Raw genomic sequence first — 26,144 nt, 5'->3', positions numbered from 1 at the left:
TTTTTTTTAATCAAAAGTAGCTCCCAGATCAACATTTTCCCAAGTTGCAGCACAAGTTTCCAAATGGCAATTCACATTTGTTTTGGTTTGTTCTCTATGTACAGTATATGGAAGCAAATTCATAATTTTCTAAGCACTGCCGAAATTTACCTAAACCCAATCCCGGCTTTGCTCAATGATGCAGAAACAGGAGGTATCTAACCATTTTCTGAAGTCCCTGATGCAAGCTGTTGGATATCGAGAAATGGAAACCCTTTTTTACTCATACTGGTTTACTGGTTCTCCTGCAGGTGTTACTCCTTAACATGAGCTTTCAAGATGTAGCACTGACCTATTACCACAATTCACACACCCAGTACTAAGACTCATTAAGTTCAGCCAAACTGAAGGAGATTAAACACATTTTGTTGTTTTGAAACAGTTTTAATGACTTTGATGGTACAAAACAAGAAACGAGCATTAAGAATGAATATTAACAAAAATAAACAATCAATGTTAAACTGTTGCGTTGAAACTTAAGAAATTATATTTCTGTGACACTGTCATGCCAATATTGTCATTATGTGTCTTGATTGGACTGAAAGAAATAGATCAGAAATTGAAATGAAAAAAAAATAAAAATAACTATCTCTACCTCTAGTCTGATATTTGGTTTCTCTTATTCTAACTATGCTTTTGACCTTACAATGTACCATGTAAATGTACCATTAAAACCATGTATTAATTAGTTTGTATTAGTCTGCATACATTTAAAACCACATTTACATATTTTTAGTCAATACATTATTATGTTTCCAAAAGGCTCAGGCCCATTGTGGTCAGAGATGATATACTTCCCTGCGGTATTTCCTCTCCTTTCCGTGAATTAATTTCACCATTAAAATTCACTGTATGTTTTCTTGTCCATAAATGAGGGTAAGTGATCAGCCTAAGGAGTTTCAAATTATGACCATCGTCCCTATATTGGACTACACTATAAGAAAAAACGGGTTAAATAAATAGATGCTATCTGTGCCACTTCTCAAGGTATACCCACAGTTTACTGAATCCTTTGATGCTAACGTGGGATTTAGGTGTCATTAAGAAAAATCAGTAACTGTGGCTGACACTAGGGTTGGTGCCTCTCACCTGAAAGGACATTTAACTGGGGGATGTGGTCTATGTCCCTGGTTTTTACTGGTATAATGTGCTCCTTTGTCAGTCTGGTTAAGGAGTTGAGGAATAAGTTCAAACCCACCTTCATCTCCGTTATCTTTCCTCATCCTGCCACATAGGTGATCCCGAATTGAAAATGTCAGACTCAGAAGATGTGTCTGACCTCACTTTGGCCACATTGCCCCAACTCCCACAGCCAGCTATTCTCACCTTGGTTGTGAAGCTTCCTGAGTTCTGGCAGAGCAAACCAGCCTCATGGTTCCAGCATGTTGAAGCACTTTTTCACCTGTGTGGAATTGTCACGGACACTTTTTGGTCATTGCAGCACTGGACTAGCGGCCCACATGGTGCATCATGCAGCCGTTGCGCGACCTCCTCCAACACCGTACATACATTGCCCTCAAACAACTCCCTCTCCAAGGTTCAGTCCATCTACCACAGAGAAGGCACATAGACTCCTCTACCTGCCCGATTTGGCTGACAGGACAGCCATGAACCTCATGGATGACACACTATTGCTGCTAGGATTGGCTGAGGGTGGTTTCCTTTTCCCATGTCCTTCACTAGGTCCGCCTCCAGACTGGCCTCTGCTATTTCAAGCAGTGGTTTGGTGGTGAGGCAAGGCGCTGCATCGCTCCAGGCTTGTTTGAAGCACAAGAAACTCCAAGGCCAGTGTTTGAGTAGCAGCTGTGGACAGTAGCTGATAAACAGAGCTGCTCTTCATTAAAGACTTAAGATCAGAATGTTGCAGAAGCTTGCTCCCTCTGAGTAGCATGGACATACAGGCCGGCTGCGGCAGCCCTCAACCAAGCACAGCTAACAGTTTGTCCAGTGCCACATTTGGCACAAAATCCGTGTCTGTTCGTTTCCACAGAGGCCCATATCGAGTAGGAATTTGTAATTGCTTCCAATAATGTTCCTATTATTGACGCAGATATTCTGTCTGCTCGTGGTTTGCTCATGACTGTCATGAATTGCTGTTTAATTGATGCTGCGTCTTTCACCACCTTCCTGTGTTGAATCTTCAACTTTTTTCTCTCCATCTCTCATCCTGGAGTTTGGGCATCAGTAAAGTTGGTTGGTTCCAAGTTTTTCTGGCCAGGCCTCCGCATGCAACATGTGTGGGTGCCAGCATGGTAAGGTTCACCAGCAAACTAGGTCGCCCCTCAAACCATTTCCAATTTCTACCATGTGCATGTTGACCTGGTGTGCGCTCTACCTCCTTTGCAGGGTTTTACACACCTACTCACAATGTTGGATTGCATCCCCAGGTGGTCAGAGGCTATCCCATCATCCTCCAGGACATCCCCAGACATTGCAGATGCATTTCTTTCTACCTGGGTTGCTTGTTTTGAAACCCTGTTGGATATCACCTTGGCAGGGGTCCGCAGTTTGTGTCAGAGCTCTGGTTGGCACTTGCAAGATTGTTGGATGAGAAGGTGCAGTGTAATACTGCATACTACCCGCAAGCTAATGGCTTGTGTGAGCAATTCCCCTGATCACTCAAGGCAGAACCACATGCTGCGTTCTCGGATGGTGACTGGATGAACTGTTTACCTTTGGTAGTATTCGTCTCCGAAGGAGGACCATGACAAGCTGTTTTTTTCTTTCTTGAGAGAAGGGGACCAGAGCACAAGGTCATGCCTCTGAGTTGGGATGTCAATTTTGGGAGGAAATAATAGCTAGGGACCAATGTCTTACCTCAATTCCCAACCACAGGCCTGGCCCAACTGGCCTTGTTTGGTTGGATTAGAGCCGATGACAGTCAACTTGGTTCCTTTACGTACGAAGGTTATATAGTTTTAGATGTAGCTTGGGAAGGGATTTGATGGTTGCTTGCTTCTCTTCCAGGGTGGCTGTCAAAGACCTTGAGGACTTGTTTGTGATGCCACATGTAGCATCCTTGGGTGAGGCTGGTTTTGCACCCTTGGAGAATATGCCTGAGGGAGACTGCCATGGAGCAAAGGGAACACATTGGATGTTCAACAAAACACTGAGGAGATGAAGATGGGAGAGCGCTGTATGTGGACCTGGTGGTAATGTGTAGTTGTGTCATTTCCATGGTCCAGAGGTCCTTCAAGCTGATCCGCCTCTTCTCTATACTGTCCCGTCGTATCAAATTTTCCCGTTTATCAAGGGACACTGCCTTGGCCCACCGTGCAGACTCCTCCTGAAGGCAAAGTCCTCCGTGAGACTCGACAGTGGCAACTTGAGGACCCCATCTCCATGGAAGCCTATGGTAGTAAGGCATCGTGGCACTCAGAGGCACTTCTTGATGTAAAATGTGACTCACCAGGGACCTGGTAAACTGCAATAGGCCACAATATCCCATGTAGGAGGCCAAACTGCAGGCACCGTACGTTCAGCTTTCCAAGATGCTGAGTTTTGTCAATGTTCTGCAAGCCCCTTGTGATGTAACGGTGCAGCTGGTGTATCTGGTCTTTGTACTTCAGGTTTGCATGGTACCATCTCCCAAGACTTTTTACTGACTGGTCATACACTGTTGGAATTGGAACCAATGGAGAATCTCTGGTCACTGACCATCCCTTTCACAACTGAGATGCAGCATGATTTTGATGGCTTGATTCTCATTGGGGCCCAGCTGATGTTTTCCAGTTTTCTGAGCAGTCTCCTGGTACATGTGACAGTGATGGACAGAGTTGTATTATCATCCGTGTACGCACTAAGTAGAGGGAGACACAGACTAGAGTTGTCTCTGTCCACCAACAACCCACTTTGAGTCTTGGATAATGACCTCCATAGCCATGGTAAAGGCTAGTGATGAAATAGTGCATCCCCCCATAATCCCTACTTCCTGACTCTGCCAGAAGGTGGAGAACTCAGGGAGTTGGGACGTAAGAGTTCATGTGGCATCAAACCAAATACATTACTGAGGTGGAGGGGGACTACATGGAGATCCCTTTCTCCACCTTTGCCATTTGGATCTGGTGCCAGATCATACTGGAATGTTCCAGGCACCCTGAAAACCCTAGTATTCCTGTTTACTGTGCAGGGGTATCGATATACTAATTATTTTTTTTTTGCCAGTATTCAGCCATCCCAATGCAGCCTCAGGGCGGCACTGGTCCGTGTCTCTCCAAGCCTGCCTTGGGGGGGCACGGAGCAGTGTCTCCCTGTGCTGGTCCCAAGCCCGGATAAATGCAGAGGGTTGCGTCAGGAAGGGCATCCAGCGTAAAACTTTTGCCAAAACCAAATATGCGAGTCAACCAAAACTATACCATACCGGATTGGTCGTGGACCGGGTTAACAACGACCGCCATTGGTACTGATGACCTACAGGGTACTAATGGAAATTGGGCTACTGTGGGTCGAAGAACAAGCACAAGAAGAAGAGGAGGAGTGCGTGTTCAGAAGCAGAGAGAGAGGAGGAAAGGAAAGAGTCTTGGACTGAGAGTAGGGACTTTGAATATTGGGACTATGACAGGAAAAGGTAGAGAGTTGGTCGACATGATGCAGAGAAGGAAGGTGGATATACTGTGTGTCCAGGAGACCAGGTGGAAAGGTAGTAAGGCTAGAAGCTTAGGAGCAGGCTTCAAGTTGTACTATTATGGTACCGACAAGAAGAGAAATGGAGTAGGAGTTATCTTGAAGGAGGAGTTTGTTAGGAACGTCCTAGAGGTGAAAAGAATGTCAGATAGACTTATGAGTCTGAAACTGGAAATTGAAGGTGTGATGCTCAATGTTGTTAGCGGCTATGCCCCACAGGTGGGATGCGAATCTGAAGAGAAGGAGAAGTTCTGGAATGAGTTAGATGAAGTGATGCAGAATATTCCCAGAAATGAGAGAGTGGTCATTGGTGCAGACTTCAATGGACATGTTAGTGAAGGTAATAGAGGGGATGAAGAAGTAATGGGCAGATTTGACATCCAGGATAGGAATGCAGAGGGACAGATGGTGGTAGATTTTGCAAAAAGGATGGAAATGGCTGTAGTGAACACCTTTTTCCAGAAAAAAACAGGAACATAGGGTAACTTATAAGAGCGGAGGTAGGAGCACGCAGGTAGACTACATCTTGTATAGACTAGGTAACCTGAAAGAGATCAGTGACTGCAAAGTAGTTGTAGGTGAGAGTGTAGCCAGACAGCATAGGATGGTGGTTTGTAGGATGACTCTGGTGACAAGGAAGAAGAAGAAGACAAAGGCAGAGCAGAGGACAAAATGATGGAAGCTGAAAAGGGAGGAGTGTTGCATGGTTTTCAGGGAGGAGTTGAGAAAGGGTCTGGGTGGTCAGGGTGAGCTTCCAGATGATTGGACAACAACAGCTAGTGTTATCAGGGAGACAGGTAGAAGAGTACTTGGTGTGTCATCTGGAAGGAAAGTAGATAAGGAGACTTGGTGGTGGAATGAGGAAGTGCAGGAGTGTATGCTTAGAAAGCGGTTAGCGAAGAAGAAGTGGGATACTGAGAGGACTGAAGAGAACAGACAGGAGTTCAGGGAGATGCGGCGAAAGGTAAAGATAGAGGTAGCAAAGGCAAAACAAAGGGCTTATGATGACTTGTATGCTCATTGGATAGTAAGGAGGGTGAGAATGATCTATACAGGTTGGCGAAACAGAGAGATAAAGATGGAGAGGATGTACAACAGGTCCGGGTGATTAAGGACAGAGAGGGGAATGTATTGACAGATGCTAGAAGAGTGATGGGAAGATGGAAAGAGTACTTTGAAGAGCTGATGAATGTGGAAAATGAAAGAGAGGCAAGGGTAGAAGAGGTGACTATTGTAGACCACAAAGTAGCACAAATTAGTAAAAGTGAAGTGTGGAAGGCATTGAAGAGGATGAAGAGTGGAAAAGCAGTTGGTCCTGATGATATACCTGTGGAGGTGTGGAAGTGTCTAGGAGAGGCAGCGGTAGATTTTCTGACTAGATTATTCAACAGGATCTTAGAGAGTGAGAAGATGCCTGAAGAATGGAGACAAAGTGTGATGGTGCCTATTTTTAAGAATAAAGGGGATGTGCAGAATTGTGGCAACTATAGAGGGATTAAGTTGATGAGCCATACAATGAAGTTATGGGAAAGAGTAGTGGAAACTCGACTGAGAGCAGAAGTCAACATTTGTGAACAGCAGTATGGCTTCATGCCTAGGAAGAGTACTACAGATGCAGTATTTGCGTTGAGAATGCTAATAGAAAAGTACAGAGAAGGCCAGAGGGTGCTGCATTGGGTTTTTGTAGACCTAGAAAAAGTATATGACAGGGTGCCTTGAGAGGAGCTCTGGTATTGTATGAGGAAGTCTGGAGTGGCAGAGAAGTATGTTAGACTGGTGCAGGACATGTATGCGAGCTGTGAGACACTGGTACGGTGTGCTGTAGGGGTAACCGAGAAGTTCAAGGTGGAGGTGGGACTCCATCAGGGATCAGCTCTGAGCCCCTTCTTGTTCGCAATGGTGATGGATAGGCTGACAGATGAGGTTAGACAGGAATCCCCATGGACCATGATGTTTGCGGATGAAATTGTGATCTGTAGTGAGAGCAGAAAACAGGTGAAGGAAAATCTAGAGAGGTGGAGGTATGCTCTGGAAAGGAGAGGAATGAAAGTTAGTCGCAGCAAGACAGAATATATGTGTGTGAACGAGAGGAACTTGGTTGGAGCATTGAGGCTACAGGGAGTGGAGATCAAGAAGCTGGAGGATTTCAGGTACTTCGGGTCAACAGTCCAGAGCAATGGAGAGTGCGGAAAAGAGGTGAAGAGACGGGTCCAAGCAGGTTGGAATGGGTGGAGAAAAGTGTCAGGGGTACTATGTGATAGAAGACTTTCAGCCAGAATAAAAGGAAAGGTGTACAAGACAGTGGTGAGACCAGCAATGATGTATGGACTAGAAACTGTTACAATGACCAAAAGACAGCAGGCAGAACTGGAGGTTGCAGAGATGAAGATGTTGAGGTTCTCTTTGGGAGTGACCAGGATGGATAGGATCAGGAATGAGTCTTTCAGAGGGAAGGCACATGTTTGATGTTTTGGAGAGAAGGTCAGAGAAGCCAGACTGAGATATTTCGGTCATGTACAGAGAAGAGATAGTGAATGTATTGGTAGACGGATGCTGGAATTGGAGCTGCCAGGCAAGAGGTCTCGAGGAAGACCAAAGAGAAGATTTATGGATGTAGTGAGAGAGGATATGAAGGTAGTTGGTGTGAGAGAGGAAGATACAGAGAATAGGGTTAGATGGAGAAAGTTGACTCGCTGTGGCGACCCCTGACGGGAAAAGCCGAAAGAAGACGAAGAAGAAGTATTCAGCCATTCCACATTCAGTAGGGAGATTAGGCATAATTTAGTGATGTTGACTACATCCTTTTCCTTTGGTATAAGCCCCTGTCCTGCCCTACGCCACACTTTAGGCACAATCTCTACCATGCGGTTCTCATAAGACTCCATAGGATCTTTAGGACACCTGGTGCGTACTTGTAGATCTTGTACAGGACTCAATTTGGTCTTGGAGCCAATGCTTTCCTTGCTTGCTGGACAGTCTTTGTACCCTCCTTCCATGTTGGAGCACTGAATTCCATATTACGTTCTTGGCGTGCTGTCAGGGTATCACACCTGATCCTAATTTGTAATCGGCGCCAGCTGCAGCAGATGCCGCTAATCGAGATCCCTATAAAGGGCAGCGGCACGCTCCCCCTGGTGCTGGGGGATTGTGGACCACAGACCACTGCGGAGCCCTGCCATGACCGGACCTGGCCGGTGTAACGTTGGACCCTGACGTGACCCTTCCTTACCCCGTTACGACCGGACCCAGCCGGCCGGTGTAACATTGGACCCTGCTGTAACCCTTCCTTACCCCGTTACGACCGGACCCAGCTGGCTGGTGTAACATTGGACCCTGACCCTGCCGTGACCCTTCCTGAGATCCTGCTGTGACCCTTCTTGCCTTCACCCCCCCTGCCTGGGGGCCCGTCCTGCTTTCACCCTGCCTGGGGCCCGTCCTGCCTGCAACCCGTCCTGCCACCCTGCCTGGGGCCTGTCCTGCCTGCAACCAGTCCTGGTGAGACCCAGCCCTGTGCAACTCTGTCTAGGGGCCAGGGACTTACCAGCGACACCCTACCTGCCGTTCCACAAAATAAAGCGCTTTAAACCCAGATTCTGCTCTGAGGTGTGGTTCCCTGCCCGAGTCCGCCCCCTGTGACCTGTGACACATGCAATTGGTAGAATGTCTGACAGGATGGCTTAGGGTTATAGGTATAAAAAACAAACCGACAATAAATGATAAGCATATTACTGCATAAAAATGTAAACCGTGCAGAGGAATGCAAACATTGCAAGGGAATGTAAACAGTATTAACAAGATGTGCAAGTTAAAACAGGGCATGCAAATTGAAATTTAAACAGTTGTGTTCATTCGGTTGTGCAAGTTAAGATGATGCAGATTGACACCTTAAAATTTGACTGTAGCTTAAGTGTGCAAACTCACAAAGTGCAGGCTGGATGCAGACATAAATAAACATAAGTTAAATGAACAGTTGAGTACAGCATCTACGCTGGATGTAAAGTGCAGAGAATCATGTGAATTTGCAAGAAGTTTCAAAACTGTTATTATCCAAGGAGCTCCCCCCAGTTCAGTTTATTCCGATGCCGACTGCCCTACTACATCATATATGCCCCCCTGATCTTCCTCATATGGAAACAAGCAAACTATGAAAATTTAAAAGCTGTAACAACATGATGCAATTTCAGCTGGAACACTGAGAGGCCTATTTTTCTCTTAACTTAGTTGAAGCCACAGTAGCAGAAAATGACCTGACTTTGACTGTCTGATCACTTCTGGTCCCCAGTCACAAGTATAATGTGGGACTAAGTATCTGAGCCACTGGCCTCCAAGTACATCAAAGCTCAATATGAAGACTTACAGGTTGCTAAAAGCTTCTGGCATTAGAAATTGGTGTGAAGTAATTCTTGCTTTATTCTACTCAAACACTGACAGTCTTGGCAGTATGTTTGGAGATGCCAATGTGCTCTCAGTTCTCACACATACAATGCCAACAACAAGCCCAGAGGGTCTGGGACAAGAACATTGTGTGTGCATGCCTTTTCAGTTTGAAGCCATCACCCAAATCTGGAATGGTCCAACAGGCTCTTGGGAGGTACATTTGTAGGTGTTTGTGTTCAAAAAAAGTGACTGTTTGCACATGCTTGTCCCTAAAGTTGGTCTTACAAACAGCCCATTTTCTCCTACAGAAACACAAATGGATGTACATACACTCCTGCATAAATGAAAATGGGACCCTATAGCTCATCCTGACCATTGGTTTGATTGTGTAATATCCTATACTGTTTCATGTTGACTTTGATCCAACAAAAAGACAATGGAAAAAAAAGAAGCCCTATGAATTCTTAATTTTTCCTGAAGTGAGGAGGCCGGAGATCAATGACATATTTTAAGGTCTGAAATATGCATGAGATGATTAAAAATGAGCATATTCCAAGGGAGCATTGCTTTTTTAACAGATTATTAGTCACATTTAAATGCAGAGAGCCAAAAACACTCCTTTGAAATTAGCTGCCAGAGGCGCTTTCACAGATAGACAGTAGCTGCAGTTTTGTGATCAAGCTAAAATGATAGATGCATCAAAAAAATGCGGTGGTGAAAGTTATTCATTACTCATCTGAAGCCATTGTGTTTGGCAATTGGCCATGAGTTACACATTTTGTTTTTTGTTATAGTATTTCCTAGTGCTTAGGATAATGTTACAGTGGATGAAACTTTAATTTATGACCAGCTGCACAGAGGCTTTAATTGTCGCAGAAAGAGACAACAGGCCGACAGAGCACCATTTATTGCACAAGTCACATATCTATTCTTTGGTGGAGTTGATTAAGGCAGATAAAGCAGATAATGCAGGTAAAATGCAAAAAACATTTCGTGCACTTAAAGGTATACTAAACAGTAAATGATCACACACATTTTTGATTATGCTCCGATATTGACAAAAGTAAATACTCTGTTTAGCAGCACATTGAAAGATTGTTCAATGTTAAAAAAAAGTTTTATTTCTGATATTGGGTTTCTGCCATGGAATGTGTAGCACTAATTCACTTGCCTGGCTGTCACTGACTTTCTCAAGATGTATCACATTTGTCAAACATTTGTTTAACTGACTGGTGTCATGTGAGATGATCAGGATGTACAGCAGCCCTGTGAAGTTTCTTAGCTGTCATACCAGATCACCAGCACAACAGGAAAATGGTATGGGTCAAAAATGAACACAAATTAAACCAAGTTATGCCAAGAAATTGAACTATTACCCAAATTTCCTGGCAGTACAATAGAATCTAATATCTGTGATTACATGTTGGCCTTAATTATTCAATGGTCTGAGACAAGTCACGATTTATAGATATAGTTTATACTGTTGGTGTGTTCCCATGCATTAAGCTAGAATGTTGTCATCAATCTTCTGTTTCTATGTGTCCTATTCAGGCTCATAAAATGGATACTAACATGTATTAAGCCAAGGCAGGTTAAACCTATGCACATATGGGGCAATCATGCATCTCCACAAAGAAGGGCTCCCAGTCTGAGTCGAACCAGTAATGATAATTGTTACACAACCCACAAATAAAAAAGAACACAGTATAATGGATGCTATGATAAATTATCCTCTGCCAGTTGTCTAGTATTTAGAGATGTCGAGGTGGGATGAAGGCAGGACCTGGCATCACATGTGCAGGCACTGCCGGGAGGTTTAACATTCATGGAAATCATTTAAAATGTGTTTTAAGAAAAACATGCTTTCACATTCAACGGGGGAAGCTCGTATTCATACAGTTCATACTCCCCAGTGTGTCAGCAAAATCCTTGAAGTCAACATAACTTTAGCAAAGGATGAACAGATGAAAAATCAGCGACTGAAATGGAGATCTTACTGATTTTTGAAGATGCTCTGATCAAAACAAAGGCCTGAATATTTCCATAGATGGACAGTGAGCAAAAATGGATTTAATTACTATCCCAGTCTAAGATGAAGTTATAGAAACCCATCAATTGAGATTTTGTAATTCATGTTGTCTGCAAGCGGTTGGTTAGAAAGAATGGATTTTAAGGACATGAATGATTTGTAAGTCTCTCAAAGTTTTACTTTGCCAACAGTTATTCAAAATATAATATATTTGGTTGGAGGAGGGGAATGAACATGCTGAGTACAAATCGCATATTTCAGACTTCAACTCAGCACACGTGCCCCTGTCAACAGCACACCTTAGGCTACAGTTCGATGATAGGCTTTGTGGTTGTATCACTGGACTTGAGATTGTATGTTCTGGACACTTGGGTGAGGAGCGGGGCAGAGCTATCAGCTGATCACCACCTGGTGATGGCTCTGATGGTGGGGGAGGACGGTAATCAGACCTGGCAGACCCAACCGCATTTTAAGGGTCTGTTCGGAACGTCTGACAGAGTCCCCTGACAGAAAGAGCTTTAACTCCCACCTCCAGCAGAGCTTCAACCACATCCTGGGGGAGGGGGAGACATTGAGTCTGGGTCATGTTCTGTGTCTCCTTTGTCGAGGCGGGCAGACCAGAGCTGTGGCTGTTAGTTGATCTTTGCCCCAAACCCAAACCCATTGGTGGACCAAAGCAGTGAGGGATGCCGTCAAGCCAAGGAAGGAGTACTACCAAGCCTTTTTGGCTTGTGGGGCTCTGGAGGCAGCTGACAGATACCAGGAGGCCACGCAGCATGCAGCTGTGTTGATTTCTGAGGCATGGGGTTTGGTGAGGCCATGGAGAATGACTTTCAGAAGGCGGTAAGATAATTCTGGTCTGCCATCTGGCAGCTCGGGAGGGGGAAGCAGTATGCCGTAAACAATGTACAGTGGAGATGATGTGTTGCTGTCCTCGACTTGTGAAGCTGTGGATCAGTGGATGGAATACTTCCAACGTCACTTTAATCACGGCAACATGCCTTCCAATGGGGAAGTAGAGTTGAAGGACTCTGGTGTGGAATCTCCTATTTAGGGGCCTGGAGTTGCCAAGATAGTCATAAAGCTCCTTGATGGTGGGGCCCTGAGGATGGATGAGATCTGCCCTGGGTTCCTTAAGATTCTGGATGTTGTAGGGCTGTCTTGGCTGACACACCTATGTAGCATTGTGTGGAAGGCGGGGGCAGTGTTGCTAGATTAGCAGACTGCGGTAGTAATCCCCCACTTTAAAAAGGGGTATTGGAGGGGGTGCTCCAAGTGTAGGAGATCACACTCCTCAGTCTGCTTGGAAAAGTCTACTCAGAGGTGCTGGAAAGGAGGGTCCAAAGGGGTATTGAACCTCGGATCCAGCAGGAGCATTGTGGTTTTTGTCCTGGTCTTGGAACAGTGGAGCAGCTCTATACTCTCAGAATGGTCCTTCAGGGCACATGGTATTTTACCCAAACCATTCCACATGTGTTTGTGGACCTGGAGAAAACATTTGACCGTGTTCTGCGGAGAAACCTGTGGCAGTGCTCCGGCAGAATGGACTACCGAACTCTGTAACACCGACTGTTCTTTGTATGATGAGCGCCAGAGCATTGTCCAATTGGCCGGTTTCACTCTCCCAGGGCTGTCCTTTGTCATCGTTTCTGTTCATAGCTTTTACAGAAAGAATTTCTTGATGCAGCCAGGGTGTTAAGGGTATCCAATTTGGTTGCCTCAGGACAAGGTTTTTGCGGATGATGTGGTTCTGCTGGTTTCATTAGACCGTGATCGCACCATGATCGAAGCCAAATGTGAAGCAGTCAGGATGACAATCAGCACCTCCAAACCCAAGACCTTGGTTCTTTTGGTGCAGTGCCTGATCCAGGTCGGGGGGAGGAGGTCCTGCTTCAAATGGAGAAGTTCAGTTATCTCACAGTCTTGTTCACCAGTGAGGGAAGGATGGCACAGGAGATTGACAGGTGGATCAGTACAGCATTAGCAGTGATGCAGACGCTCTACTGGTCTGTCCTGGTGAAGAAGGAGCTGAGCCAAAAGATGAAGCTCTAAATTAACCAGTCAATCTACATTCCTACCCTCATCAATGGTCACGAGCTGTTGGCCACTGACAGAACAAGGGTGCAGATCAAAATGGCTGAATTGGGTGACTCAGCTCTCCCTTTGAGATATGCCGAGGAGCTCAGCCATCTGGGAGGGGTTCAGCGTAGAGTCTCTGCACTGATATTGTGGTTCGGGCATCTGGTTAGGATGCTCTTTGATGCCTTCTTTGTGAGAAGTTAAGGGTATGTCTGACTGGGAGAGGGCCTCGTGGAAGACTCAGGACATGCTGGAACTATATCTCTAGTCTGGCCTGGGAATGCTGAGAAATTCCCTTGGAAGATCTTGATCAAGTGACCAGGGAGAGGGAAGTCTGGGCCTGTCTCCTTTGGCTGCCACCCCAGTGACCAGATCCTGGCTAAGCAGAAGAAGATGGATGGACAGATCATTGGATCTTATGATACAGATAAGAATTATTGAAGGTGATATTTTGGCTCTTTCCATGAAAAGCCAATGGATTCTCTTGGGCATACATGTCCTATGTTGTGTCAGTGGTGGATGAAAAATACTGCTGAGTATGGGAAGGGCCTCCATGTCCCTTTGTGTTGTGTTCATCGATTGTTGCTGTAACCTTTTCAATTAAATCTTGGCTCTGTGGGAGACTGTTGATGCACTGTTGTAATCTAGCTGCTCAAGTGGTTGCAAATGATGAATGAATGATAGAAGGGCCACAAGGGTGCAATTTCTCAATGAGCTGAAAGAGGGATGATAAGTGCATTCTAATTAGAAGAATAAGTACTGCTCCATACATTTGAGCAGGTTTGTGGTGAAAGATTGAGACCAAAATTGCTCACTGAACTCTCCCAGAGAACGATAAGGTGGCAACACAGCCACAGGTGGTTAACAGAATGTTGATAAATGCCCTTGAAACAATGACCTGCCCTCTGGTTTTCTTATAGATTTTGGTGAAGACTTTGGAGTAACAGCTCAACCACCAGCAGGTTGCCTTCCCAACATGCAAATAGCCATTTAACACTGTTGCTTTAGCAGACTATCTACTGAATTAGTGGCTCAACAAAAGATTATTATGCTGCAAGCTAGGGACAAGCAAGCGCCCCCATTTATAACATCTTTTCTTCACACATGGAGGTGCAACTGTTTCAGAGTGCTAAGAGATGCAACATGATGAGCTGCAAACTGTTTTGGCTTTGGTTGATGAACATTTAAACACATCCAGCTCTGCGCTTGCTGTTCTAATTCTAACACAGCAACTCTGCATCTGTTTCTCAACCTTCTAATTCAACTTTTGCAAACCCAACTCACCAAAACTCTAATCCATCCAGAGGTAGGTAGTAAGATAGTAGTGACATTAGAAATTAATGTCTGGTCATACAGGACTTATTCGCAGCGCTCTAAGAATATTAAAACTAGGTTACAAAACATGCAAGACTCTTTGTAGACAGAGCCCCCAAAGAACCATTAATTAGACCCTGTTCTAGTGAAACTGGTTCCTATAGTAAAAAATTGAACTTACCAGTATCCATTTTCAGCTTCCTCTAAAAACTGGCCCAGGTCACCTGTCTCCAGAGACAGACGCCTTGCTTCAGGGGTCTCGTAGGTCAGTTGCACCCGGAAAGGTCTAGTATCACCCTACAGAGATGAAAGCCAGAGTATAACTGACTAGTCCCAATATGAAGAAAATTCAATGGTAACTGACAAACAAACTATAGGTCAGTCATGTTCGTTAACTTGCAAGAAAGCCATTGTGAATGGCGATTTAATTTTTTTGGTCCTTACACAGGTCCTTAACCTGTTTTACACTATTTCTGAGAAAAACAAATCACTCTATATCAACTCACCAATTGGTATGCAATAACACACCCCTAATATGAAGCAGTTACTTAGGATACCTGCCTTGTAAAATCTTGTACACAACTGTAGGATGAAAGTTGTGGCTATTGTTATGGTGAAATACTTTTTCTTTATTATATAAACCAGATATATTTATCTGTTATCCTTGATTGTTTGTACGGGAAAATCAAACAGGTAACAAGCATTTACGCCTTATTTATCTTGTTTCGTAAACCACATATCTATACTGTATTTGGAGTGACAAAGCAGTTAATTTTCTCATTCTCCACTGTCTTCTGTTGTTTCTTAAATGTCAAGTTGTCAGTGAACTGCATCTAACAAGACATGAGAAGTAATAAGGCAGGTATGTTCAAAACTAAGGGGAGGTGAAAGACGTGCTCATTTGAAAGCTGCAGGACAAGGAGCAGGCCAGATCTCATGATTAATGCCAAAAGCTTATGGGAACCAGCATGTTCGGACCAGACCAGGTCAAGGAATATTTTTTACTTGGGCCAACGTCTGACTGAGTTGAGTGGGACTTAATGCATGTCTATTATAAAGTCATGACTAAATTATTCAAAACTCTGGCTTTTATTGGGTTTCACTATTTAAAATTTCCTGTTCACTCTCACAGGATAAAAATACTGGAAATATCCTTCAGATAGGTCAATATCTTAACCAGTACTCATCGATATGATATGTCACAGATCACTTTGCTACATTATGATTATTACCAACATTTTTATTGCTACCCTCCTCTTCGGAGGAGTTGGAGGAATCCTCTGCGCTTGAAGGAATTGTCTCAAAATCCTCTGTGTCCATTGAAGGGAGATGCCGCTGGGTCCAGCCTGCAATGAATCAAAAAAGATAATTACACATTGAAGTGCTACTTACAGAAAATGAGAATGTTTTTCGTTCATTGGAAAAGTGATTGTTTCTGACAAATAAATTAATTTTCTTTAAAGTAAAGTAATGTTTCTAACACAATCATGGAAGTCTGTATGTTTGTGAGTTGGTCGGTATTAATCAGTTTATAAGTACTTTTAATGTAATTTTATTTTAAAGCATTGTCCATACTTTGGTCAGAGGTAGCCTGTTTTTCAGGCTAAGTTGACTTTTAACTCAATCTTCCAGTCTTGTGTTTTATTGTGTTCATATACTGTAGCTCTCTAAGCCATATGTTAACAAAGTACAGTACTGATGAAGCACTCAAGCAGTGATATGATCTTCGACTGTAAGCAGTCAATGAATACATTCTAGGGGTTATTCTTTCATTAATAGTGCGCAGAACTGGTAAGAATAGTAAACAGCATTTCAATCTTACCTGCAAACTTTTTGTAAGTGTCAAATACTGAGCTTGTCTCTTATTCTTAGCTTTTAACTTGTCATTAGTAATAGTTTCAGAATATGTATGCCTGTTATTATGCAGGCCAAACAGTTTGGGAGATTAACTGTTAACATGCTGACCACCAAAGGAAGTACAATGAATATCTAATACAGTGAGCTGAATCCAAAGAGATAAACACAAAGCCAAAACAAAGAAATACTCAACTACAATGGAATTCCCAAGCATGCAATGAGAGATGTTACATATCAAAAAAGTTCTATCGAATCAGGTCATCTTAATGAGAAGAAGGTAAGCGTTTTGGTGGAAAATGTTCTCTGACTTTAGAGAGGTCTGAGACTTTTGGACCCTTTTTCATCCATTAAGATTTCCACTGTATGCCAACAAATGCAACTTGCTGTGATTTATCTACCTTGACCACAGGGGTACATTGATGTTAACAAACTGGAGTCATTATAGCATTACTACGTTTCAGGTCTAATGACTTTTAAACAATTTATCTGGATGTTGCTATGGTAAAAATCTACCTTTTTATGACTGTAAGGCTGGACATTGTTTTCCTACTGAATTCAACATGCTCTGTATAAATCGAAGAAATTAACACCAGAAATCCTGCTTTGGCAGAATATAAAGGTGACACATATAAAAAAAGACCCAACACCTCAAGCCAAATATAAAAAAGAAAGAAAAACATCAGCTAGGGAGTGTCAAATTAGGCACAATAGTGTTTCCAAAACAGTTTTTCTCTACAGTTGTTACCTTGTTGTGAGGTGGACCTCGGGACAGCTGAGGTGACCCCAGCAGCAGTAGCATTGCTGCATGTCATACTTTGATTCCCAACAGTAGCCATTGCACCACGCAAAGTATCTAAAGGAGAGCCAGAATTTTTATACCAATATATATTCATATATAATCAGGATGATAGACACATAAAAGTGACCATCCTCCATATTCAAAAAGCATATGTCCAGTGTAGTTCAAATAACACAAAACAGCAGTGCAGCTGGTTTACTCATGCAAAATTAAAATTCATGCCAAGTAGAACCAACAAAGCCTAAAGAACAGCAAAATACTTTACTTGCTAAAAATGTATTCATCCCAATACATTTTCACTCAAAACTCATCAAACACATTGGCACTGTGATGCAAGGTTTACAGCTTGGTTCTTGGTGCTCCATTAATCAATCATAGTGAATATTTTTATTGTAAGTATGATACCTGTCACTTTCCATAGACTGCTATGTGATCTTTAAGGTGTTAATCAAGACATCCCTTAGAGGCCACATCAGAGTTTCCAAAATACTTCCACAGTAGAGAACTCGACTATACAAAATGTCAAAATCTGAAACACTTGCAGACAGGATTTTTGTAAGGCCATGAAATACAGGTTACATTCTCTGTTTTAGCCAGTGTAAACTTCCAGACAAAGTCCATGGAAATGGACAGAATAAAGCATACAAATGACGAGGTCCCTAAATCACCATAGTCCTATCTCAGCTTCAGTGTTTGATGAGTTCTGGTGAGAGTGGATCACATTTCAAATGCCACACCTCTTTGTTAATCCCAGCCAAAATGACAGAGGATGGAATGACAAATTCCATCAAGTGTCCACAGCATTGAATGACTCATTAATATGCTAAAAGGCTCAGCATGCTTGGAGATTTTAAATCAAATATATCTCCTATGTACCTTCATAGCCAAATGGAGTTGGATCGCTTTTAATCTCATGTCTCTTGCTCTTTATGCTAGCAGAGAGGGTACCTGGCCAGGGGAATACATTCAAAAAAGTTCAGGATACTGACATTAGTAAAACAGCTTTTATCCACCCCCCACCCCCTAATGGTGCTATTTAAGCTAAAGGCTCCTCAAACCCATTATTCATAAATAAGAGTGACTGATGATGCTTACCTTTGGAGTTTAAGCACATTTTTTTTTTTTTTTACAAGAAGGGTCAAATATTGATCCATTTAAAATTTTTAAGCAATTCGAGAATACAACAGAGAAAATTAGACATGATAAAACTGAGGTTCCACAGAACAGATTGAGTTGGATGGATCTATTTGACTTACCCTTCAAAATTTTTCCTGACAATAGGAAAGATTGAGATCTTGTCGGTTATAAGCTATGTCCTTAGCTATTTGAAAATTGTATTTTTGATGTCAATCAGTGCACCATGGGATTACAGAGATGGATCTTATGGTACAGCAAAGAGACCTGAACTTTATTCTCATACTTTTTTTCTTTTTCGAGTACTTGTACAAAATTTGGGACAAATTGCCTGCCAATAAGGTATAGCACCTTCACTAATGCCATTTATGCTCTTCATTTGCAATCATTTTCCTGTAAAAAGAGACTGCATGTCATTTGTATTCATTATGCCATGTCTGCAGATATGGATGTAACTCATGACAAGATGGAAAACTTGGATTATGAAAGGTAATAAAGAGCCAGCAGAAAAACAATCCAGTTCTATTTGACTTTGACCTATGATCCAAAAGTGACAAAATTCTGTATGTGCCAAATATCAGCTTTCTGCTTGATATACAATCACAAGTTGATTTACACCAAAAGCTGCATCCAAAACTCCCAGCACTTTAAAACCCTGCAGCAATTTAAAACTGACATGTCCTGCTATGCTCCCACCCATTGTACATTATTCAAATAATTTGGACTGCTGACGGGGAAAAAAAAAGCAAAATAAAGGCAAAAAAACAAACTGAGTAGAGATAAAACTTGTGGTGGTTTTGATGTGTCTACCTGACTCTGCCAGGCTGTAATGAACTTCCCATTTGTATTCCACCAGCAAATTGCACTTGTATGGACACTTTGAATGTCACCCTATGTTCCAAATGTCACCTTATCAAAATTCTTATTTCCTTACTCCGGTAGCTTTTTAGAAAGAATATGTATTTTCACTTGTTGCCGCTTTTTCTCCTCTCACATTGTTTTGATTCCAAGCCACAGCTTGACTTTTTCCATGCATCTCATAAATTTAAAGAGAGAAGTGAACAGGGGAAGGGTAATAAGAACACAGTCACTCTATGAATTCAGTCACAGACAAACCTTTTCACCACAAATTCAAATCCAGTGTGTACTTTAGTCAATATGTATACTGTTGAAAGTAGTGAAATAGCATGTTGGGAAGGGTATGAAATGAAAGTGGCTGTGCTGACAGCATGAAACCTGAATGTGTCCAACTTAATATTCAAGTCACCCTGCAGTTTTAGTTGATGGTTCTTTATAGAAAGATAAGGGGACAGAAAATATGCTACCCTTATTCAAGAGTAAATCTGATGGGATCACCAGGCTCAACCATTTATAAGCAGACCTTAATTTTCCCGGATGACATTTAGAGTGTGGCTTATCAGAGTGTTATTACTCAGAAGCCAGCACAATGGTGATACAGAAAGAGATAAAATTGGCAGAACCTTTAAACACTGTGTTATTTGGTGGTGGTGCAACATCTGTTTAAAGCAGTGGCGGGTCGTGCATTTTACACCTAGGCCTTCACTAGTGCTCTGAATCAATCCACCCCCCAATAATTAGTTTATGGCTATAAAAAAACATCTTATTATAGAGAAATGCAGTATAAAGAGAGGTGCATTGTGAATATATAACTCGTGTAGTGTTACAATTCGCCCGCGGGAACGCATCACGTGATGACAAAAGGATGCCATACTCTGAACTCTTCCACTGACACCCCCCGCGCTTAATCGATCAAGCACCTCACAGCTTTGTCCGGGGTGCGGCCCTACACAAGTGCCCAAATTCCAAGAGTGTGTAAAACAAATCCTTATTAGGAAGTAAACCCGACTGTTGAGCCGATGGAATAAAATGACCGTGCCCCCTTGGCTCGGGGACAGAACTTCCTCATCTGCACATCTGCTGGGCGCATCTCAGCGGATGTCCAGAGAGGGTGAACAATCTGCTGTCATTCTCAGCGAACGTCGCAGCAGTCGCACGTTCCTGCAGATCCCTCCTCTACGACACCAGGAAGATCTGCAGATTCCTCAAGGAGGATACAGCGCAGATACTCATCCAGGCCCTAGTCATATCTTGTTTGGACTAGTGCAACTCCCTCCTTGCCGGTGCCCCAGTGGTGACCATCAGGCCTCTGAAGCTTATTCAGAAAGCGGCAGCCCACCTGGTGTTCAACTGTCCCAACTGTCTTCCACACAACTCCCCTTCTTATGTCCCTACACTGGCTCCCGATAGCCGCCCACATCAAGTTTAAGTCCCTGGTGCTTGCCTACCGGGCAGTGAATGGGACAGCCCTGTCTTATCTCCAGGTTATGGTCAAGCCACATGTCCCTACCCGTCCCCTCCGATCTGCCACCTCTAGGTGACTGTCCACCCCATCACTCAGAGCCCCTGGCTGCCAATCAAACCGGTCACGGCTCTTGTCAGTCTTTGCTCCTCAGTGGTGGAACAAACTCCCGAAAAAGGTCAGAACAGTGGTGTCGCTGCCCATCTTTCGCCGTGAGCTGAAAACATACCTCTTCACCAAGCACTACCCTAATAATCGCACTTAGCCCCCAACCCCCCCACAAAATAAATTAAAAAAAAGGTTGAAATGAATGTATGTGTGTATATAGTGCTGTGATGGCTATTTGGTTGACTGGTCACTTCTGACTTCCGACTCCTGGTACTTTGGATCTTCAGTGACTGAATTGCACTTCTTTTAAGTCGCTTTGGATAGAAGCATCTTCCAATGTAATGCAACGATCCTCTCAGGGAGACATTAATTTCTGGCCCAGGATATCTCTGGCCCGGGATATCTCGTAAGTTTATTTCCAGGTTTGAATAAACCATTCTTGCTTGCTCAGTTCCTGACCATTGTGAGGTTTTTCCCTGAATGACATCTGAACACACCGGGACAACAAAGTCAAGTCCCGTGGCCGCAAAAACGGACAGTTGCCACAATTATTGCCTTTATAGCTAACAGCTGCGACACATGAAACGCACCAATAATAACTTTATAAACTTGCAGTATTATTTAGGAAAATAGCAGCATTTTACTTACCAAAAATTCTGATCATTTGTGGACAAAATCCATCCTCCTTTCTTCCCTCAAAAAGAGTTCAATTATTCTGTCGCACAGATCATCTGTGCACTTTAGCTCCAAGCACTTCCAGCAATACAATTTGCAGTGTACCTGTGCAGTACCCCTGTGAACCAGGGGTACCGGTCATAGTTCGTAGCTTGAAAATGTCAGACAAATCCTTTTCCTGGTTGTGATAGGTTTGTTAGCTTAGAAGTTGCCTGACCTTTCTCTACTATGTCCAGCTGTTCTTCGAAACCCCATCTAGAAAATGGCTTTAACAATATATTAGTAACTGAATCCGTTTCTTCTCCTCCTGCAGCCATTGTGGATTGACAAAACCAATATTAAACAAACACAACTATATTTTTGTTTGTAGCTCACTAGTACGCTTATCCTCGCTAATACACTAGTCCACTCTCTGACTCTCCAATCAGAAGGTGTGAATAGACTGTACACTGTGAGTACACATTGGATTCACGTTTATTATTATAGTCGCAATATAAAAAATCTACGTGTACCCCCCAGTCCGCGGAAAATTTGTCAAGTGTTGACCAGTCGGTGGTGATAAAAAGGTTGGGGACCACTGCAATAATAGTATTCAAAGCATTACTCTTTTCTCTTTCCAAGCATCTTAAACAATGGTTGCCCTAACCAATCATGACGTTTGCTAAAACTCATGAGTAGATTGCAGTAATTTGTATTTTTGCACTTACCACCTGTCAATCTGGGGCTAGATGAATTCAAGCATCACCCATGTGTCACAGGTATGGCTGAATTCCTCTTTGTGTCAAAAGCTATATATTGTAAAACATTTGAGGGGAGAAAAAGGCGACACAGAATTACAAATTTGGAGAAAAAAAACTGTCTTGGAAAATGGTCTATTTCCCCTTTCTAAGTTACCAAAATGAGAAAAGAGAACAGCCGATACGCAGGAAGTTGTTACACTATGGAATTGGTTTCACCAACTTGAGCCAATGGAATGACACTTGCTTTGTTTCCATGAGGCTATCTTGTAATTCTGACACATTTGCAACCACCACATAAAAGGGCTAAACCATTGGTACGAATTTCCCACCTGTCACTGTTGGACAAACAACCCATAATTTCTGTTACACGTAGATTGTTTGTATTGCGACTACAATAATAATAATCACAATTATAATCGTGAATCCACTGTGTATTCGTATGCAACTTTATTAGCAGCATCCTCTTAACATTGCGCCAACAACATAACATGAGTATAATGCTGCATATTATGCAGAGTGGCTTGGTCTGTGGGGATCACTTGTTACAATAAATCCATATTTCAAGTAGAACTCCTGGCATTGTCTTTCAAAATCTTTCTTTTTCTTGGAAGTTGTAGGCTCGTCTTCTGTCTCTTCTCTAGACCTTTTCCCCTTAGACAGATTAATCTTGGGCAGACCAGTACCGGTACTGGTCTACGACCTGGGGGTTGGGAACCACTGCTGTAAGTGAAAAACATGTTGATAGCATTTGGGTACAACCTGTCTCTGTAGATCAGTTCCCCTCAAGGAAATGAGAAATGCCAAAAAATTCTATAAATATATAAAAAAAACAGAAAATAGCAGAGAAGAGACCCCTGAGAGCTAGCAGTGTACCTTTTGTTCGTCGAATGGCAAAGGTGGAGGAGCAGGAGGAGGAAGCAAGAGAAGAGGTGAGAGAGAAGCGGCGGGGGACCTCTGCCTCCTTAGCAGAAGGTTCTTTAGCCAGGCAGGGGTCGGGGGGAACAGAGAGATTGGGGAGGCAGTGGGCAAAGAGACAAAAGGTTGTGGGTTCCGGACAGAGTGAGACAAACAAAAAAAGGAGGATATAGGTTAGACTGATTGGATCTGCTGAACTTAGAAAATCTGAGACACTTGAGAATGCAGCTGAAAAAAAACACATTATAAAACACTACAACATTACTAGAAGGATGGCTGGAGATGAATGAAAATAATACTTTGAAAAGAAAAAGTTTTGTTATACAACCCCTGTATGGGTTAGGAACATGAGAATAGTTTGTTTCAATTATAAAGGAAACAAATCTGTTCCCGAAAAGGGAAATGGATCAGCACTACATTGTAACACAAACATTTCTTACTTTAACATTTAGTCCTATGCTTTAACTAGAGATAATTGTGTAATTGAAAAATTAAAACACTTGATATTTTCAAATTGACCAAAACATGAAGTTATGAATTGTCATAATGTGTCTTGTTAAATATTTTACTCAAACTTTCTTTTGTTCAGTATTTTACATTTTAAGTATTTTCTGATTGAAAAAAGGCAAGACTGTTCAAATTCCCTAAAAGTCATAGTATTTCATTTTCACTATAAGCTTTAACTTTGTTGTGTTTATAAGGTCAAATCATTGTGTATCAAGAAAGAACCACACAACATTTTTACTTAAAAAAAAGAAATATATATATATATATATATATATATATATATATATATTCATATATACATATATAAATAATAAATATGAGAAAATAATAATATCAAAATTAAATTATTCAGTAGTCAGATGAGATTAAGACAGCACAGTCACGAAATAGAAGGCTCCAGATTTGTCAGCTATCGCTCATTGAAGGACCTTTTATCTTGTATAACTTATTCACCATGATGCAACAGAGCTACAACACAACAGGGGAGTAAAAAGACCTTCCCCCCCAGTGGACCTGCCTGCTACTTGGAGTTAAACAACCTTGAAACTCTGCAGGTCTAACTGATACTTCTTGAAGATTCACCATAAAGACACAATTGTGGTATGTCAAGAGTGAAAAGACAAAAAAGCCTTGTGTCCTGATTTTACCCTGGGACCGTAATTTGTATGACTTTTAAATCCAAGTTTAGATGACAACATTTTAGAACAATGAAATATTTCCAAGCCACCACAGCAGTGATGTTTGTTTGTGCTTACTTGCACTGCCACTCCTATTGAAGTTCTGCTCCACCAATTTCCCGTCTTGAAGTTGATAGCTAATCTGATCTGGTCATAAGTTTAAGCGATCCAAACACATACAAATGGTATTTACTAATTTGTAATACACTCACAATCATTTTAAACCTGGACCTGGGATCACAGAGGTTTAAAATGGTATGGTCTCCAGTATATTGCAGGATCACATATCGAGATATTTAAGATCATATATTTAAAAATTCCCTCATTCATTCCTACACCCTAAATTAGGAGACTACTTTTAACTGACTGCGTATACTTGAACTGTAGGAGGAAACCTGAGAATCAATGCAGGTTCAGGGGAAAAATGCAGACTCCTCACCAAAAGACCCCAGTTACCGAATTTTCATGCTGAGAGGTAGGAATGCTAATGACTGCATCGCTGTTCTTGAAAAACACTACGATAACATAATTTCTTCTTTCTGGTCCTAATGATCCAAGATGTGCAGGGGCCCAACAGGTTGTGTTTAAATTGACTAATGGAACCCACTAAGACCTTCCTCCCTCAGCCGCAGGGAATCTTCATATCTTTGTACTTAAGACCTTAAAAACACTTGATAGCCTTAACCTTGGCAATTCATATTTTATTGTATTTCTTATTCTCCTTCCTTCCTACTATTATCTATTATTGTTATGTTTTTGCTTGAAACTCTGGCACAACAATTTCCTTCAGGATAAATAAAGTTGTTCTCATCTCATCTCTCATCTCATCTTCTCAGGATCACCCAGGTCTTGTGTGAGTCAGAGAACTGGGAATATAGACCAGTCCTTCCCAAAAAATAAAAAAATAATATGCCTCCAAATGTCAAGAGGGCTAAGAAATTATTGTGTGACATTTAGTATGGAGCTTCACTGCAGAATTTAGCTTTGCTGCAGTGCACAATGCAGCTGAACTTCCTTGCTCTGTCTGTCTGTTTCCTTTGTGTGTCCCCTCTGTACTCCATCTCTATCTTTCCTAAATTATACTATCCCCATCACCATGTAAGACAATACTGATATGGATGGGTAGTACTGGAAAAGTGTAGGCTGTGGAAGATTTGGCCCTTATAATTCAGCATCATTTAAGGTGTTGGGAAATGAGATGGTGAAACATTGGAAGAGAAAGGCATGTATTTGAGGAGGCCATGTGACGTGTGTGAAAAAAAACATAACAGACTGATACCTTTATCAGAGAATGACGATGGAGATGGGGCAAAAACAAAACAATACAAATAAATAAATAAAGAAAGAATGTGGGCACACACACACCCACACACATGCACACAAATACACACACACTCAGGATAAGTTCATACAGGATCACACAGCAAGCCGTTACCTGCAGGAAGTGACCTCCTGTTCGAAAGTCCCTGCAGAGTGAAGCGTTTCCTAGCATTAGCAGCTGTGTGGCCTGTTTGTCCTGATGAAGCATCAGCTAAGTGTGGAGGCAAGATGGTATCAGTTAGTACAGCAGGGAGGGGCACGCGACAAGAGGAGTGTTAATATTGATGGGAGAACCAGAACACCTCAGGCAGAAGGAAAATTACAGCGTTGTCCCGAACCCCCCAAAAATTATCTTCATTGCTCTCCCGACACCGCTCTTAGAAGACTGGTATCTCTCCACTCTATAGATGCTACGCAGACATGATGCTTCCTCCCCCACTCACACCCCCACCCATCCCTCTCGTCCCGCAACCTTTGTCTCTGTATCAGATCTTTTTGAGGTTTTCTCCATGGCAACGGCTGTATCTTCATCATCAGAGACTATTGGGTGGGACTGAATGGAGATTGAGGTCCGCAGGCTCACACATACACACACGAAGACACATAATGCACACAACCGCTCAACTCAACT

General features: G+C 42.5%; 1 protein-coding gene across 9 annotated transcripts in view; it reads right to left on the bottom strand.

Annotated features, from left to right (window-relative positions):
• mcf2l2 (MCF.2 cell line derived transforming sequence-like 2) overlaps positions 1 to 26,144 on the bottom strand; it is a 200,296-nt gene that overhangs the window by 7,553 nt on the left and 166,599 nt on the right. For 4 of the 9 annotated variants that reach the window (XM_086146490.1, XM_086146499.1, XM_086146460.1 and 1 more), the window contains exons 28-33: positions 25,629 to 25,724; positions 22,968 to 23,069; positions 17,994 to 18,065; positions 17,064 to 17,171; positions 15,698 to 15,807; positions 14,643 to 14,758 (exon numbers count right to left, since the gene is read on the bottom strand). In XM_086146490.1, the coding sequence (XP_086002616.1) occupies positions 14,643 to 14,758; positions 15,698 to 15,807; positions 17,064 to 17,171; positions 17,994 to 18,065; positions 22,968 to 23,069; positions 25,629 to 25,724 (604 nt within the window). The remainder of the gene's footprint in view (positions 1 to 14,642; positions 14,759 to 15,697; positions 15,808 to 17,063; positions 17,172 to 17,993; positions 18,066 to 22,967; positions 23,070 to 25,628; positions 25,725 to 26,144) is intronic. The other 5 variants (XM_086146482.1, XM_086146508.1, XM_086146526.1 and 2 more) reach the window with 5 other exon arrangements.

Source organism: Fistularia commersonii, chromosome 1 (genome assembly GCF_037954325.1).
Source record: "Fistularia commersonii isolate RoL2024-O1a breed Wild chromosome 1, RoL_Fcom_v1.0, whole genome shotgun sequence".
Lineage (NCBI taxonomy): Eukaryota > Metazoa > Chordata > Actinopteri > Syngnathiformes > Fistulariidae > Fistularia > Fistularia commersonii.
Note: the sequence above shows the minus strand (reverse complement) of the source record. Positions and strands in the feature narration are given on the sequence as shown.